The sequence below is a fragment of the Aedes albopictus genome, chromosome 2 (genome assembly GCF_035046485.1).
Source record: "Aedes albopictus strain Foshan chromosome 2, AalbF5, whole genome shotgun sequence".
In the NCBI taxonomy this organism is placed as follows: domain Eukaryota; kingdom Metazoa; phylum Arthropoda; class Insecta; order Diptera; family Culicidae; genus Aedes; species Aedes albopictus.
Genome location: NC_085137.1, coordinates 1,385,784 through 1,403,294, shown reverse-complemented (window position 1 = coordinate 1,403,294; position 17,511 = coordinate 1,385,784). Strand labels below are relative to the sequence as shown.

General features: G+C 38.2%; 1 protein-coding gene across 5 annotated transcripts in view; it reads left to right on the top strand.

The window, feature by feature from the left end:
• LOC109411726 (fibronectin type-III domain-containing protein 3a) overlaps positions 1–17,511 on the top strand; it is a 156,941-nt gene that overhangs the window by 111,800 nt on the left and 27,630 nt on the right. For all 5 annotated transcript variants that reach the window (XM_062848987.1, XM_062848988.1, XM_029864360.2 and 2 more), the window contains one exon: positions 10,075–10,262. In XM_062848987.1, the coding sequence (XP_062704971.1) occupies positions 10,075–10,262 (188 nt within the window). The remainder of the gene's footprint in view (positions 1–10,074; positions 10,263–17,511) is intronic.

Here is a 17,511-nt window from a genome sequence, read left to right as displayed (position 1 = left end):
AATTCCTACCGAATTCAGCTGGAGTTTATCACGGGGATCCTACAGATTTTTTTTAGTATTACTCGCAGAGTTCCTCGTGGAAATTTTCCGAAGTTCGTCCAGCGTTATGTCCAAATAAGTTTCCGCGGGATTCTTTCTATAATCAATCCACACCAGTGCTGAAAAATTCATTTCATCATATCTGAATTCAATCACCAACAACTCATTTTAGAAGCTGAACCTGAGAATATGGTATATGAAAAACTTGTGCGGCTAGACCAATTCTGTAAGAAAGTCACGGAAAAACTACTATTTTTCGAATATTTAAGGTAAATGTCACGGACTACCTTCGAAAAATTCCAAATGATATTCACCGTGAATATCATTGGGATTTTTCGATGGTAGTCCGTGACATTTACCTTAAATATTCGAAAAATAGTAGTTTTTCCGTGACTTTCTTACAGAATTGGTCTAGCCGTGCAAGTTTTTCATATACCATATTCTCAGGTTCAGCTTCTAAAATGAGCTGTAGGTGATTGAATTTAGATATGGGTCATTCCACACCAAGTGTACACAACGCGTGTTATCGACCATCACCGGTTTTGACCAAATTTTGTTGGAATGTTTGTTTAAATGGAGGAAGAAAAAATCCAAATTTTGGTGCCGATCGGATCACCCCTCGGCCCGTGGCAGCACCCCTCGTCTTTGCCAATACAAGAAAAATCCAAATTTTCCCTTCCTTTTCATAATTTATAGCTTTGAAACTATAACATATACACATTTTTGACCTTCGGCTTATTTGAAGAAAAATGTCAGAGGAATCCAGAAAAAATATTATTTTTTCGATGCAGTGTTGCCAAACATGTTATTTTTCAATTTTAAAACTTAAAATCGGTTTTTCGTCGAATGAGTATATTTTGATTTCAAAAATTTTGATTCCATCGTGTTTATCAGACATTTTCCAGTCGAAAAAGCTTAACTCCCCGAGGTCTTTTTGGCCGTTCCAGAGATATAGCGTTTTTAAGCTTGGAAAACGTTTTTCTCTAATATATCAAATTAGTTCAACTTACAAGGTTCGCTAAGAAAACATTATTCGATGCAATTTGAAGGTGATTTAGGCTGATTAATACCAAGGGAAGCAGCAAATTGTGTGAAAAAGATTTGGCAGTGTTGCCAGAATTGTCTTTTTTTTTTAAATTCATTCATTAAAAAACGATTTTTCAGGTGCAATTTCCTTCGGACTGATTAAGACAGTGGTAAATGAAAGAACATGAAAAAGAAAATATAACAGTGGTGTCAGATCATCAAATATGGGTATATCAATATTTATATACATAAAATGAATTTCTGTTTTTCTATCAGTTTGTCTGACTCTTATGGATTCGGAAACTACTGAGCCGATTGGCGAGAAATTATTCTGATAAAATAAAATGAACTCTTGAAGCATATTCAAAACGTGTGTCGTTACATTTATTTCACCGAAAAAATAACTGTTTCAGATATCCACACATTGCCCTCTGATTTCTTTACTTTGCTACACTAAAAGATTCTAATACCAGGAATAAATAATGCTACTTCATAACGATCCTTCAGAATCTTCTTCTCTTTCTTGAATTCCATAACGGGAGCAAAAACTAAATTGAGCAAGCAATTTTCCATTGCCCAATCTTAAGGTTCATCATCATCATAATCATCTAGGAACCTCATTGCAATTTTGCAAACAAACTTTAGAGGCACAAATCTAACGAACGAAGCATCGCCGCAGCGATACAATGCAACTCTACGGGAATTCCAAAATCCCTTTCGTGAAACTTTTACTTTTAAACTAACTTTTGAGCTCTTCTTGCATACTCTCCGATTTGATTTCTTTATTATTGTCAAAAAAAAGAAGAACAAAACAACTCAACTTTGATACGGGAAGCCAAAAATGAGTTAGTGACATAGTACAGATAGTTCAGTAATTTGAACTGGCAGTTGGTCAAAAAACTTTTGCTCTAAGTACTCTGTCTGTATGTGAGTTAATAGAAATTGCCAACCTCAAGGTCAAGCCCGGATTAAGGATTGTGGGGGCCCGGGGCCGGAGCGAATGTGAAGGCTCCTCGGAGGTACAAATGTGATGAGAAAAAAAGTTAAAGAGAGACACGGACACGTTCAATGCTTCCAGTGAGCTTTTTCGCTCTTTGAAGGAAGCACGACACTAGACAACGGACTAGCATGCAACGCCCAGTGGCGCAGCCGAAAACTTTTCCTGACAGCTGCGGCGGGAATCGAACCCGCGCTCATCAGCACGATGCGACTAAGAGCTTGGTGACCCTAGCCGCACGACCATGGAGCCGCACGAAGTTTTTCTTTGTTTTTGAACAATAAAGTTAATGTTTAGCAAGCATAAACGGATTTTGTGGGGGTCCCTAAAATGTGGGGGCCCGGGGCCCTGGCCCCCCGGCCCCCCCTTAGATCCGGCCCTACTCAAGGTTGAGAGGATTGAACTCAGTTTTGGGAACTTCCTTTTTTTCGTGCAAGTTCAAAACAATGGATAAACAGAGAAAAAAAATAAATAGCAACTTGCACGCTAAGGCATAACATGTCATCCAGAATTCTTTTTCGTGATTCTGAACCATGAATAAATTTCAGTGAACATTTAAATTTACCACTGCCCTTGTCAAAGGGTAATAAAAAGTTGCCCAGCTAACGAAAACTATCTAGGTTCAGTGTTGCCAATAGTAATAGAATTGTAAAAAAGGAATTTATTATACTTGCTTGATAATTTGATTTGATACAAAAGTTCTCATATAATTTAGATTTTTACAATAAATTTAAAATGTTTGGCAACACTTTCGTCAACATTTATGTTTACATAGGTAGAATGTCAATTGAAATAAGGATTATAACACAAAAAATTTGAATTTTAGCAATTTATTGTTATTTATTATAATAAATCTATAATTGATAAACTGGCAACACTGCCAATTTTTTTCACACAATTTGCTTCTTCCCTTGGTCTAAATCAGCCTAAATCACCTTCAAATTGCATCGAATAATGTTTTCTTAGCAAAACTTGTAAGTTGAACTAATTTAATATATGAGAGAAAAACGTTTTCCAAGCTTAAAAACGCTATATCTCTGGAACGGCCAAAAAGACCTCGGGGAGTTAAGCTTTTTCGACTGGAAAATGTCTGATAAACACGATGGAATCAAAATTTTTAAAATCAAAATATACTCATTTGACAAAAAACCGATTTTAAGTTTTAAAATTGAAAAATAACATGTTTGGCAACACTGCATCGAAAAAATAATATTTTTTCTGGATTCCTCTGACATTTTCCTTCAAATAAGCCGAAGGTCAAAAATGTGTATATGTTATAGTTTCAAAGCTATAAATTAAGAAAAGGAAGGAAAAACTTGAATTTTTCTTGTATTGACAAAGACGAGGGGTGCTGCCACGGGCCGAGGGGTGATCCGATCGGCACCAAAATTTGGATTTTTTCTTCCTCCATTTAAACAAACATTCCAACAAAATTTGGTCAAAATCCGTGATGGTCGAAAACACGTTTTCACTTTTTCTCGGTCACTTCATATGGAATGACCCATATGACGAAATGAGTTTTTCAACACTGATCCACACAAAAATTTATCTCAAGATATATCGCAGGAGTATTCACAGATTTTCCCCAAAGATTATCTTGAGATTCCTCTTAAAGATTTTCCGTGATTTCTTCCAGTGTGATAGTCGGGGCCCATGGCACAGTGGTACACACGTTCGCTTCATAAGCGGATGGTCATTCCCCGAGAGCAACTGACACCTGACCCTCTTCGGAGCATATAGCTCTAACTGACCCGGAATTTGGATATCGGCCAACCGGAACTCATAATGGATGACCCCCAATCGGACTGGAAAAGGAACAGCAGCCACACATCAGCATCATCATCGTGCTCATCATTCTACCGTGGACAGGGTAGAAAAGTTGAAGCAGCAGAAAGCACCAGTTCGATATAGTTGAATTAGAATAGAATACATGTAGGCGCTGTACAAAGTTCAGCGTCCAATTGGAATCGCTCACGTAGTGCCCTAGTGGACAAAAGAGCTATAAATTAGGTTTAGTGATTAAGAATAAAAAAAAATTTCTTCCAATGTTTCTCATGAGAATTCTCCAGAAAATCTTCCCGAGATTTCTTCAGGAGTTGCTGCAGCAGTTACTAATGGGATTTCAACTAAAACTCCTACAAGGATTTCTTAAGGAGTTTTTCATGAATTTTCTGCAGGAGCTTCTGCTGGGATTTCTTCCAAAGTTTCTCCAGCAATTTCTTCAAGAGCTTTCTTCGGAGTTTCACCCTCGTTTCTACAGAAGTTTTAGCTGAAATTTCCTAAAGATTATTTGCATTTTTGTTGTTTTACCTGAGATTTTTCTGAGTCGAAAGAGTACTTCTTTCAGAAGATTCCTTCCGCCGTTGTTCCTGGGGTGTCTCTCAGAGTTTTCGTGAACTTAACCCAGGCTTTTCTCTTAAGTTTTTCTATGCAGTGCCTTTTGTGATTTCTGCAGGAGCTTTGGCTGATATTTCTCTAGCAATTCTTCCCGTGATTCCTTTTTGAACTTTTTCCAGGCTTTTCTCCGTAGTTGTTTTCCGCTACTGCATTTCGTGCAGTGATCCATATGAGATTTTATTTTCAGATTTTATCAGAATTATTCCTAGAGATTTTCTGATTTCTGCGAGATACCCCTCAAAGATCTACTGAAAAAAAAAACGAAAGGTAGTTTAGAAGAATCAATGCGAAATTTATGGTAAAGTAAATGGTTACTGTAGGAAGTCATCCAGGTTTACAAAGCTGTTTAACTATTCTAGGATAAAGCTATGGGATCAAATAAATCCAAGATTCTGTCTGGTTTTCATCAAGCATTCATTTTATCAGTGATTGCAATATAAAATTGTCAAAGATTTCGTTGCATGTGGCATTTTCAAAAATTTCTCAAGGAAATGTTAGTAGAGACAGATCTATTAGGGTAAACGTACCAATAATAATGCTATTGTAGTAAAATAATTGAATAAAATTGAACACCTAGAAATAAAAAGTCTGAAAACGTTAATCGGTAGTTCTCCATTTAAATTTGCTAGGAAAAATGTAAAAACCACCGTTTATTTCAATTTTATCTAATAAATCATTTGCACCAACTATAGCTAACCACGATTCCTATTATGGTGGTAAAATTTTACATTGGTTCCTATAGTGACGCATCCCATTAAATTCTTATGGGACCCACCACAATAGGAACACTACTACCATTATAGGTGCAAAGGAGCAAAATATTTAAGGAAAGTAATTGTTTAAAATAGGTTTTTCGACCATTTCTGAACACAAAACTAAACTAATATCATTGATTAAGTATAATGCATCTCTTAAAAATGTCAATTGCCACTACCACCACTATTGGTACTACCTCCACTAAGGAAGCGTTTACCGTATTTAAAAACTCATCAAAAAATTGAACCAAAACTTTAATTGGTACCGTCGATGGGGGTGACAATGGGTCTGGGGGGTGAGATTGGGTCAAAACGGAGAAACATAAAATTTGTAATAGCTCATCAACTTTCGCTAATTTATATTAAAAACTTTATATTATTTCAAAGAGGAGATGTTTTTACACGTCCTGATGCAGAATAAGATATTTAGCAATAATCGTTTTTTGTTAAATTTGTGGTTAAACTTATATGATGAAACTACTAGTAAATCACTCTGAAAAAATGTCTCCTTCGTAATGTTTAACATAAATACCTAACCATAAATTTTCTTATAAGTGGTTAGCTGTAGGTATTACCTGGTTGAGGCAATGAAAAAAGCGGGCTCTCATTGCTCTTTTTATTTAAAAATTTAATATTTTCGACCCCATGTCTAAATATTAAGAATGGGGGTGAGATTGGGTCAAGCAAGTTATCGAGTGCACATAACCTTAACTAAAAATTCAACTTGTTATCCAGTTCTCATTTGACGTTAGAGTGGTGCCATGTTTACCGTATCTTCATAAAAGCACGCTTTCTCTCGAAAATATTTCGAGAAGTGTCAAGCGAGTGTGTTAATACGTTTAGTACCTAAAATCATTTATAACAATACACCCATGCGTTTGAACAGCTCCTCTAATCATTAGCTAATCTGTAGTGTACTGCAATATCGTAAGCTAACAAAATAGACTTAATAGCGTTCTTCTTCTCCACTCATTTTTGATGTGTAACATAATATTTGAACGACCCTCTATCTTGAGATGGAGTGATTTACTTTAGCAATATGGATGCCAATGAGTTTATAACGGAGGGTTTGGTTAAACATTTCTTATGCAGTATACTAAAACTATCATTTTTTTTTTTGCAATCAATCTTTATATGCGCCCTTCCCTTATTGTACTGCCGCGTGCGGCATACTTGTCCCATGTTCTACGGGAATCCCTATTAACATGGGACAACTATGCTGCACACGGCAGTGTATTCCTCCCTCCTCTCATGGAAGTTCAAACTCTAAATGAGGATGATTATGATGGTTAAAAATGGTGATACAGCATACAAACGTTATTTTATCAAATTTCAACCATTTTTTCGGTTGTATTAGCCCTTTTAGGTGGATTAATCATCTTTTAAAATTACCTAAGCTTTTATTCGTCATGATAACATTGTGTTTTAAGTAAGTTTACTACATATGATCAATAAAATTAACTTATATTCTAAGATAGGCGATTTCGAATATTTTGACCCATTCTCACCCCCTCTAAGGGGTGAGATTGGGTCAATTTACAATCATTTGTAGTTTAGTAAGCAATTCATATAACGTGATACTTTCTTGCTAAACTATCGTTACCACATAGGAGAGTATACATACCAAATAAAAAGTTAATCCGACTTCACTGGCAGTTGTTATTTAACAAACAATTTTTGAGTATCCTTTTTTGACCCATTCTCACCCCCAACGACGGTAGTTTACTAGAAGCATATTCTTTACATTCCCCAGAATTTCTTCATGAGTTTAAGGAGTTTTACCAGAAATTCATGCAAAATCAACACCAAAAAGGAATTTTCTTCGAAGATTTGTTTGTTTCACCAGTTGAACAAAAAAAAACTAAAACTACAACATAAAACCGAAAAATGACAGAAATATATGAAAAATATTGACATTGTTTCATAAAATCCAGTGAACGTGTTTTGAAGAAATTTTACCAGAAAATAATAAGGAGTTCCTGCAACTATTACTCAAAAATTCTTTCTATTTATACCTTCTTTTATAACTTATTTTTTAATTGTCAGAAAGTTTTAAGCTTTTCTCCAGAATTACTCATCCAGGTTTTTATAATTTTCATGATGAATTCCATTACATCAATAATTTATTGAAGCATTTCATCCAAGAGATACATCAACAATTGTATCAGAACCCCATCCAAATTCCTCAGAGAAACGAAACTCAGAGAATCCCTCAGGGAAAATCCGCAAAGGGTATCCCAAGAATTCTCTTAGAGATTGTACTATAGGACTTAATTCAATTCAAGAATTCTCTTAGAGATTGTACTATAGGACTTAGTCCTGAAATCCACCGAAAGAAGTTATATTTCTAATGATTAATGTATCTTAATGCCAGTATTCATCTAGTATGGCATTAAGTTCCGATTTTGACATTATATCCCACAGAACTTCATACTAATGCTTCCGGAGACTGCACTTTCAAATGAAGTCGTCCGAGAGTCTTATTCGGAAATTCCCGGTAACTAACGAGAATCGCCGAGGTTTTTTCCCGATGGTTCCATATTCTCGAGCTTTTCCCGATTTTCCCGAAATTCCCGACTGGGTGGCCAACCTGGATACATAAATTCTTCAAAAACTTCATGCACATCCCCTTCAATCACTATCCGAATTTCCATCACTAAGCATGCCACTGTCTCTACCCGCAATCGTATACTTCGTCTTGGTCAAGCTTATTGTCAATCCTCCTCGCTGTCTTCTTCTTCAGAGCAGCAAAAGCTTCGATCGTTGCCAATATCGATCGCAAAGCCGAGGAACATCGCAAGCAAGACCTTCTAATTACATCTTCGAGTGAAATGTTTAACAGTAAATTTGAAAGTGCATTACGCTACTTCAATCTATGTGATAAACGATTTTCCAGCATTGCGCGTATCAGCCCAATTAGTTTCACCAAGGAACCATGCTCTGACCTCATCTATCAAGCTGTTTCCACTTTAATCGTACACTGCTAATCAGTGAATCTGCAAGTTTTCTACAGCATCATACGCAGGTTATACATCTGTTGCATCGGATATCGGTGTTGATGAAAACTAACCTGGTATTCGCTGATTAAGCACTCTTCAAGAGGGGTCAGCCTGTTGAACAAGGCACGTGACAATATATTGTACGTCGAATCAAGAAGGGGAACCCCCACACTCTAGTCGCTGTGCCCTTTCTTGTATATTAGACGTAGGCTAGGCATGCTTCTGCCTTGCATGAATCAATCCAACCAGTTTCGCCGGAAAACCATGTTCTAGCATTATTAAATGTCAAAACCCATTACCATCAAAAGTGTGTGCGGTAATTGAAAGTTAATCAACTCACATCGGTTTAAATGCGGTTTTCTCTCGCGGCTCATTCACGCCACGCACCCAAAACAAAACAACTCACCGCTCAGCTTGCAAGTTAATTTTTCAATCGTTTTCCCTTTACCCATTTTAATGCGCGATGCGATCCCCCGTGTGAGTGAGTGTGGAAATGCGTTCGAATCATGCCGATTTTTTTCTAGAAGGCGTCGTCGGAAGAAAGTTTTCAAAGCTTTTCTTTGCTTCTCCTTTTCTATGTAGGTATACCTACCTATACAACCGCCACACACATTTGCGCCAATCATGATTTGAACAACGGCAGCGACTAACAACAAAACACATGGTCATTGATTCCATTTTATTTCATTACAGCAAATTGCACATAGGGTGTGGGTGCAATGTTTGTACATGCGACTAATTTCTGTGACGGACTTCTAAACCATTGACAGTGGTGTTTTTCGAATAGTTGTCTACTGCCTAAACTGTGACGTGGACAATTAGAAGAGCAGTGATCGCAGCAAGATTATCTCGTCAAATGAAATTATTGTCGAAAGCAAGCATTCCTGCTGCTTATCGCCACTAATGTGTAAATACGACGCAGTTATTTAGTAGCGGCCGGTTGGCTTAGACTAGTCCGGCGGATAGGTGCACGTTGTTGTACATATTATGCACGCGGGGTTTGACCGGTGGCGCGTCATATTTATACAATACAAACGAGATCGCTTTCATTTCGTCGTACCGCGCGTGGCGGTATCGAGTTGGGTGTTACAACGAACTTCCTCAACGGCACGGCAGAGTTCCGTCAAGTCGAATACGAAGTACTTCAATCGCGACGCAATGACGATGATGAATGGGTTTTATGAATTCGAGTAGGGTAGCGTACTGTTTCGGTAGTTTTGGCAAGGGTGCTTCAAAGATATGTTGCCTAATGATCATCATAAAACTTAAACAAGTTGGAAATCAGACTTGTACGAATCATCGAATAACAATTCGAATCATCGAATCAATAAGCTCGAATTTGCATGTTGCCATAGCTAAATGTATAACAAAAGTTGATGGTATAAGCATTATTTTCTATATCTTAAATACTATAATTCGGTTGGTTAGCTCGTTCCATACCAAATTGATTTTACCGTTCTGTTAATTTTCTTTTTCTGTTTTTCATGTTCACATTTTTTTTTTCTTTATATCTCTATCCTTTCTTTATTTTCGCTTAAAAATGTTGTGTATATGACCGCCAATTTGATTTGTTCGTTCAAACTTATAGTTTTGATATTATTGAACCCTTCTGGACAATTTATCCTCCACCCTCGCTGTCATTGAACACGTTAGCAAACACATCTATACAATATTTTGCGTCAATATCGTTTCCGAAAAAAAAATCAGCGAGTTACAATGTATCCAATCGTCTTAAAAGAGTCATATTTGACGTGTAGTTCCTTTTTGCGAGGATATGCCTAAGCATTTTCTAAAGAAACTCCTCATGATTTGATTCTATATATTAATAAGCATTGTTTATTTGTAATCTCTTTCCACGCAGGTCCCGTCACGGTGCCGATGGTGTCACAGAATGGTACCACCCCGATACCGATGCCGGTGCAGGTTCCAGCGGGCCATATGATGCAGCAAATTGTCGACGAGAACGGCACCCTGCGGCACGTGATTCTGTCCACGCAGCATCAACAGTTGGGCCAAGGCGGCGTCCAGCATCACATACATGGGCATTTTGTGAGTACCTAGATTATTTTTTTACATATTTTTTTTTTGTTAAAATTCAATTTCAGAAATCTGATAAAAAATATTTGTAAGCGTTTTCATGTTTTCATATTGCTACACAAGCTACAATTGAATACAATTCTTTTTATCATTTCTTAGCTCTTTAATAAAAGCACTGGAAATCTTATTTGGCCAAGCTAGCAACTGTTAACACCTGGTGTGTTTACACTTTGATTACCTTTTGTTCAGACAAATGAATTGCGGAGAAGTGATGATTTATGGCTTAAGTTCAGCAGCGATGTAGCAGCTCATATTGTTGAAAGGCTGTTAATACAACCCAATCACTTCTGAGAATCGTAAAAAAAACTTAAGTGTCCAAATGTCATTAGGAGACAGATGGTACTGATTGTAACATATCACGTCATTTAATATATCATTACACTAAAAAATGCATTTTAATCATTCGATATTTTCTGCAATTGATATTTACTTAATAAGTTTGCGTAATTACGCATAAAGCGTGAAGAGAGCCTACAGCTCTTTACCATAGCGTGTTAAAAACAACAGAACGGCCTGAAGATACAGGTTTCTGAAGTCAGTTTCAATTAACAAGTGTTTACCGAATACTCGGAACCGCAATTGCGCAAAAACTGGACAGTTACATATCAAATGAAACGAAGTTCCATAATCGGATTCTCAGCTATCACATACAAATGAATCAGCTTGCTGAATATTCGCCATGTGATAGCTGAGTCGGCAGTGGCCAGTCAATGCTTTGACCAGCATGCTGCAATTCTGTTTTAACAGATGTGTAAGCTACTTCGCCACCCTTGGAGATGGCTCAGTGCAATACAATTTGGTTTGACGACATGACTCCAAACTATTCCAGTATTGTCTGTGTTGAGTAGCAGCCCAGATGTGAATCTGAAGCTTCACCCAACACTTCGATATCGGAATAGCTGAAGTCATGTGATGCTCCAGTGCGAGCTAACTCATCAGTCATTTCATTTCCAGCGATGGAAGAATGGCCAGGTGCTCATACCTACAAGGTGAACAGCGTTTGCTGAATTCAGCTCCTCGATTTGAGTTCGACAAGCAATAACTATCTTCGACCTAGAGTTGGCCGAAGCAAGTGCTTTATTAGTAGCCTGGCTATCTGAACAGAAGTATATTACTTTGCCCATTACGTACTGCTGAAGTGTTGATTGCACTCCGCACATAAGAACAAAGATTTCGGCTTGAAAAACGGTGCAGTGTCTACCAAGTGAGTAAGACTGATACAGCCTTAGCTCACGAGTATAAACATCAGCACATGCTCGACCTTCGAGAAGGGAGCCATCAGTGTAACATACGATGCCGTCTGAAATACTTCTTTCCAGATATCCAGTTGTCCACTCTTCCCGGGAAGGGAATTTCGTGGAAAATGTCCTATATGGAAAATTACAAGCAATTGTAAGATCATTTGGAGCAAGGACAATTTTGTCCCAATTCACCAAAAGTGGAAACAACGAGGTGTGTGTTGATGTGCGGTTCACAGGAGTTTCCTCTAGTAAACCAAGTTCCCATAATCTGTAAGTGCAAGAAAGGGCTTCTTGTTTGAGATGAATGTGTTGTGCGGCAACGTCAAAGAGAACTTCGAGCGCTGCCGTGGGAGTTGAAGAGAACGCTCCAGACATCGCCATTAAGCACATCCTTTGGAGATGGCCTAATTTTGATTGGAACATTCTCAATTCGCCATTTTGCCACCACACAAGACATCCATAGGCCAATATTGGACGAACAACAGTTGTGTAAATCCATTTAATATACTTGAGTTTAAGACCCCAAGTTGTACCGAAGGTTCGCCGGCATTGCCCGAAGGCCATACAAGCTTTCTTGCTTCTAAACTCAATATGAGAAGTCCAGGAAAGCTTGGAATCAAGAATGACTCCAACGTACTTTACCCGTTCAGTCACATCGATTTGATAACCAAAGAGACGCAAAGGTCGAACGCCATTACGGCTTCGCCTTTTCGTAAAAAGAACAATAGATGTTTTACTCGGATGAACCGAAAGGCCATATTGACGACACCAACTACCTGAAGGACGCTTTGCATCAGGTCGAAAAGGGTGGTGATACACATACCAACTAACAATGCTAGGTAGTCGTCGGCAAAACCATAAGTAGAAAAACCGCTATTAATAAGTTGCCTCAATAGCGTATCTGCTACGAGATTCCATAAAAGTAGAGACAAGACTCCCCTTGGGGGCATCCACAAACACTCAATTTCCTAGTCCCTGCTAGACGCAATGTCGAGAAGAGATATCGGTTTTTGAGCATTTGATGAATCCAATTGGAAATCATTGGAGATATACCATGATTCCGTGTGGCTTCCAATATGGCATCGAAAGGCACATTGTCAAAGGCACCCTCGATATCTAAGAAAACACCCAAACAAGATTGCTTTTGAGCGAATGCTTTCTCGATATCGTAAACAACCTTGTGTAAAAGAGTCACAGTGGACTTACCAGATTGGTAGGCATGTTGGTTCACATGAAGAGGCACGTTGGCCAGATGAACATCACGGATGTGATGATCCACAATCCGTTCTAAGCATTTCAGAAGAAAAGAGGTCAAACTGATAGGTCTGAAATTCTTTGCTTCTTCATACGACGCACGACCCAGTTTCGGAATGAACTTTACAGTAATATCCCGCCAAGATTTGGGAAAGGAGTGTAATTTTGGAGGCAAAGTGAAAAAGCCGCTTTTTTCATTCGGACCGGCCGCGTCGACGTCGTCGTCAATTTGAATGTGCACATCGTCGTACCCGTGTGTAGTTGTAGCGGTTCAGTGTGATTTTGGAGAAGAGGCCAGTTAGTGGAGAATGCTGCAGCACATACGCACTGGACACTTCGAAGGATGTTTATTGGTGAGCTCGTTCCATTTTATCATAATAATTAATGCTAAAGGATTTATACAATTCTGCTCTGGTTTTTGTGTATTTATCTTACAAATATTGAAAAGTTCGTCACGTCATGTGTCGGCGCTAGTTCCCAATGCACATTCAGTTGATAATAAATATGTTTCTTTCATTTTTTGCATTTACACAAAACTTTGAATGGTTCGTCATCTTCGGTGTCGACATTTGTAATATTTTAGTCAAAATGAATAAATGTTTTGACTCAAGTAAAGCTTGCATGAATCACATCACTTACCAAAGTGAATCACAATCACTCTCCCCCTCCCCACTAACAAAAACTCCTTCCCGTGACAGTCGTGGAGAAGATGAGGTGATCTCGGTCTCTAGTAGCAACGTACGTCACACTAACTTTCCTTTCCTTCCTCGATGACCGTAAGGACGTGGCTGGCGCCGTTATTGACTAATAAAGTTTGGTATTCTCGAACTGTGCACATTGAGAGCGGTAGTTACTCCCAAGCTCCGTTTGTTGGTTCCTTGTGCAATTTCGATTGTTCTGGTCAATCACGGAGTAGCAACTATGAATTGTACGGTCATATATGCTCATGCTCATGGTCATATCCCGCCAAGATTTGGGAATATACCCTGTAGCAAAACTGCAAACAAGTATTTTTTTCCAAACCTGTTTGAAATAAACAAATCCCTTCTAAAGCTAAACAGGATAAATCTCATATACACCAGGAGATTTGAAAAAAGCAAAGCTATTAAGTGTCCACTCAATCGATGCTATAGTTACAATACTGCGAGCCAAAGCCAGAGACCCATAACTACAAGAAAAAAGTTCATCCGAAGATAATATCCACACATCCAGGGAAGTGTGTGCTGAATATGCATTCCAAAACTTCCTCATGAGAGGAAATCAGATCGCCATTTGGAAAACAAAGTTCGTTCACTCGGATATCTCTAGATTTCGCAAGGATTTTGTTCAACCGACTGACTTAACTCAAACTGGAAACATTTGTACAAAGGTTTTTTCAGCCGGATCGTTCAGTAGACCGGAGAGCTTTCTTGTAGGTCTTGCGAGTCGACCTGAAAGCCTCCGAACCAACCGAACGTCATCTGTTCCAATTATGTCTACATTGTTTCCGAAGTTTCGCCAGATCAGAGTTCCACCAAGGGGTTCCTCATGTGGCCATCACAGACCGTAGAAGGCAAGCTTCTTCTAGTATCCATGAAATTTGTCCGCTATTAAATCGGTGGGTTAAGGGATCCCAGTTAGTTGACGGGGGGTTCCTGAAACGCAATGTTTGCGAAGTAACATTTTAATGTTCAATAAAGATGTAGCGATGGTTAGATAAAGATTCTTTATCTGACACATGCCAATTGGTCAGCTCGTGACTAATTCTACTAGAGCAAAGAGTTATGTCTAACACTTCCTCTCTAGCAGATACCATGAAGGTTGGGCGGTTGCCTATGTTAAGTAATGCAAGATCTACTTAAGTACTCCATCAAACTGGAGCTTCTCAAGTTAATGTCTAGGCTGCCCCAGATTATATGGTGAGCATTAGCATCACTGTCAACAATTAGCGGAAGGCCTTTTGAAGTACAGTACACAGTAAAACCGCTCAGCACTAAAATGTGTAAGCCCTACTCATAAGTGCAAAAATTCCAGACCACACAAAAATGTGTTACAGTTACACATTCTCAAAAACAGCTCGTACACTCGTCTAGATGCGAAATGTCGATATTTTTTGTTTTCCAAGGTCACTAGTAAACCTAACTAGACTGCTGTACAATTTTTTTTTGCGAATTTAACGATTTTGCGGACACATGAGCTGATTTTGTGAATGTGCAACGGTTACACATTTTTGGTGTAGTCTGGAAATTATGCACTTTAGTGCTGAGCGGCGTTAGCGTGTATGCGATGACTTGCTTGAAAGCATCCGTAGGGGATGGTTCATCATGCGGTAAATAAACCGAACAATAGACATATTTCCTGTTGAGGTTTCCAACAGATACATCAATTGTGATAGCACATACATCTCTGGTGGTTAGTTCGGAGATGAGTGTAGCAACTATTGTGTTGTTGACAAGCACACAGGCTCGAGGCATGACACGCGAGTTTGCCATTTCATGTTTACTGAAAGTAGCAAACACCGAGTTCACAAGGTTTCCTAGATAGAAATTCCCCTAATGAAAGTAAGGTACCAAGGCCACTTGAACTGTACCATTTTGCATAAGTCTGCAAAAAAAATGATCGTTGATGTTCTTATATGCTGAAGATTGATCTGAGCTATTCTGTAGCCACTACCCAAACTAGGTAAGATTAAACTCTTCGCAATAACAGCACAATAAGAACAACAGCAATTGATCCGGCATTCGGACCCAGACACTCTGCTGAATAGTTGCTTGTACTGTATATCCCTCTAAAGCAGTTAACATAAAACCGGTTTAACCGTAAAAAATTGCACACATATTTTTTATTGCATTTCGGACGTTATCATTTATCGTCGTTTCGTGACAGCGAAAAGATCAAACCAAACTTCCAACTGGACTCCATCCTCCGTGTGCGTCCGTCCACAATTTCAATCTGTGTAAGTTTATAATTCGTTTTTCGTTCGACTTCTCTGGTATTAATGCCGCTCTCTCACTTTTTCTACGGCGACATTCATCATTTTGACACGAATCACGCTTGTTTGGTTGTTTTTGTTCAGGAAGTTAAACTTCCGGATGTGATCAGATTATGATTATTACTGCTGGCTGCTATTATTGCGACCAACAGGCGGCTCTCCACCACCACCGACTTCGGTGCGAGTCGAACGGGTTGCGAAATTAAATTGGACGAGCATTTCGTCTATAGGGAATGTGCACAGTAAGTTCGTCCTAGATAGCGCGGCCATGGAAATGTCTAGATGAGATAATAGTTTTTTTTAGTTTTACTGAAAAGGATCATCAAGTTCAAAAAAAAAGAATACACATAGGAGCATTTTGGTGTTACAAGCTAATAATTGCACATTTAAGGATGTTATACTGTAATATGAAATATAGACGACATTGTAGATTTCATAGACTTGGATGCATAAGACTATATTACAGTAGCTACAAAATCATGAATATAATATTTAGAGAGTTGTCTGTGACATATTTTTATTAAATTGATCTATCCTGACGAGTGACAGTATGTTTCAGATTAGCATAATTTTAAGCATAATATTCTGATAAAAAAATACATACTCATACTTTTACATTCGAGAGATCGCTTCATTGCGAATTTCCCGATTCTCCAAAGATCCACATGTTACGACATGAGATTTGATTGATCGATGGCGAGTGATAATTGTCGTTTGCGTCGAATAAGACAATGACAATCGTTCAATAGATTGTCAATTTAATTGCCCATCATCTGATATTACAGAACATTTATTTGTTTGACAGTGCCATTGATTTCAAATAATTACAACTTGACGTGTCAAACAATTGTGTTACTCAAGTGCTTAGTGACTTGAAATAGAGAAGTTTAAATTTGAATTGACTGATTAAAATAATGAAGAACATTTATTGCTTGGTCATAGTAGCCATATGTTCGCTCTAATAAACTCTTACAAAAAGCCGTTTATAGATTTGAAAAATACGATCAACAATCAGCATAAACGCAACAAACAATCCATTGTGGCCTACGATATACCAGTAATTTAAGTTTACACCTTCTTTAACATGAATTATAAAAAAACGCCTACTACGCCGAACAGGGTACAATGACCTAAAGCTACGACGCTTGACGGAGCAATGTGCTGACGATGGTGTCTTATTTTTGGTGCCAAATGAATTTGCTTTGCGGCCTGAGTGCGATGTCACACGTTATTGCTTGGAAACAGCGTCAATTACTACTTTACTATGCAACAGGTAGACACGATAGACTGCTGCAGCTCCGATGGCTCAAGGACGTTTTCAATGCGATGCGACATGCTCGAATTTTGGTGTTGGTTTTGGGGGTTTTATTTAATTGTTAGCTCTACGGACCACTACCGGGCCCGGGACGCAGAACCCGAGTAAAGTCTGACAGCAAATTGAAAACAAATTTTGATGTTGTGATATTGCAAATTATGATAACTCAGGTTGTTGTTGTTTTGGTCGTTTTAACGGTTAAAACATCAAAAACGAGGGCAAAAAAATGTTCCCGTAACAGCAAGTTGAAAACAATTCCTGCTATCAGTGATAGCAAATTGATAACTACTTTTGCTATCGATACGAAAAAATGGAACAATCGTTAAATATAGGGGTTTTTCGATTGATATCAAATCTTAAATGCCATAAGATAATTACACTACATAATGGTATATTCCTAGAGTTATTATACAAGATTGC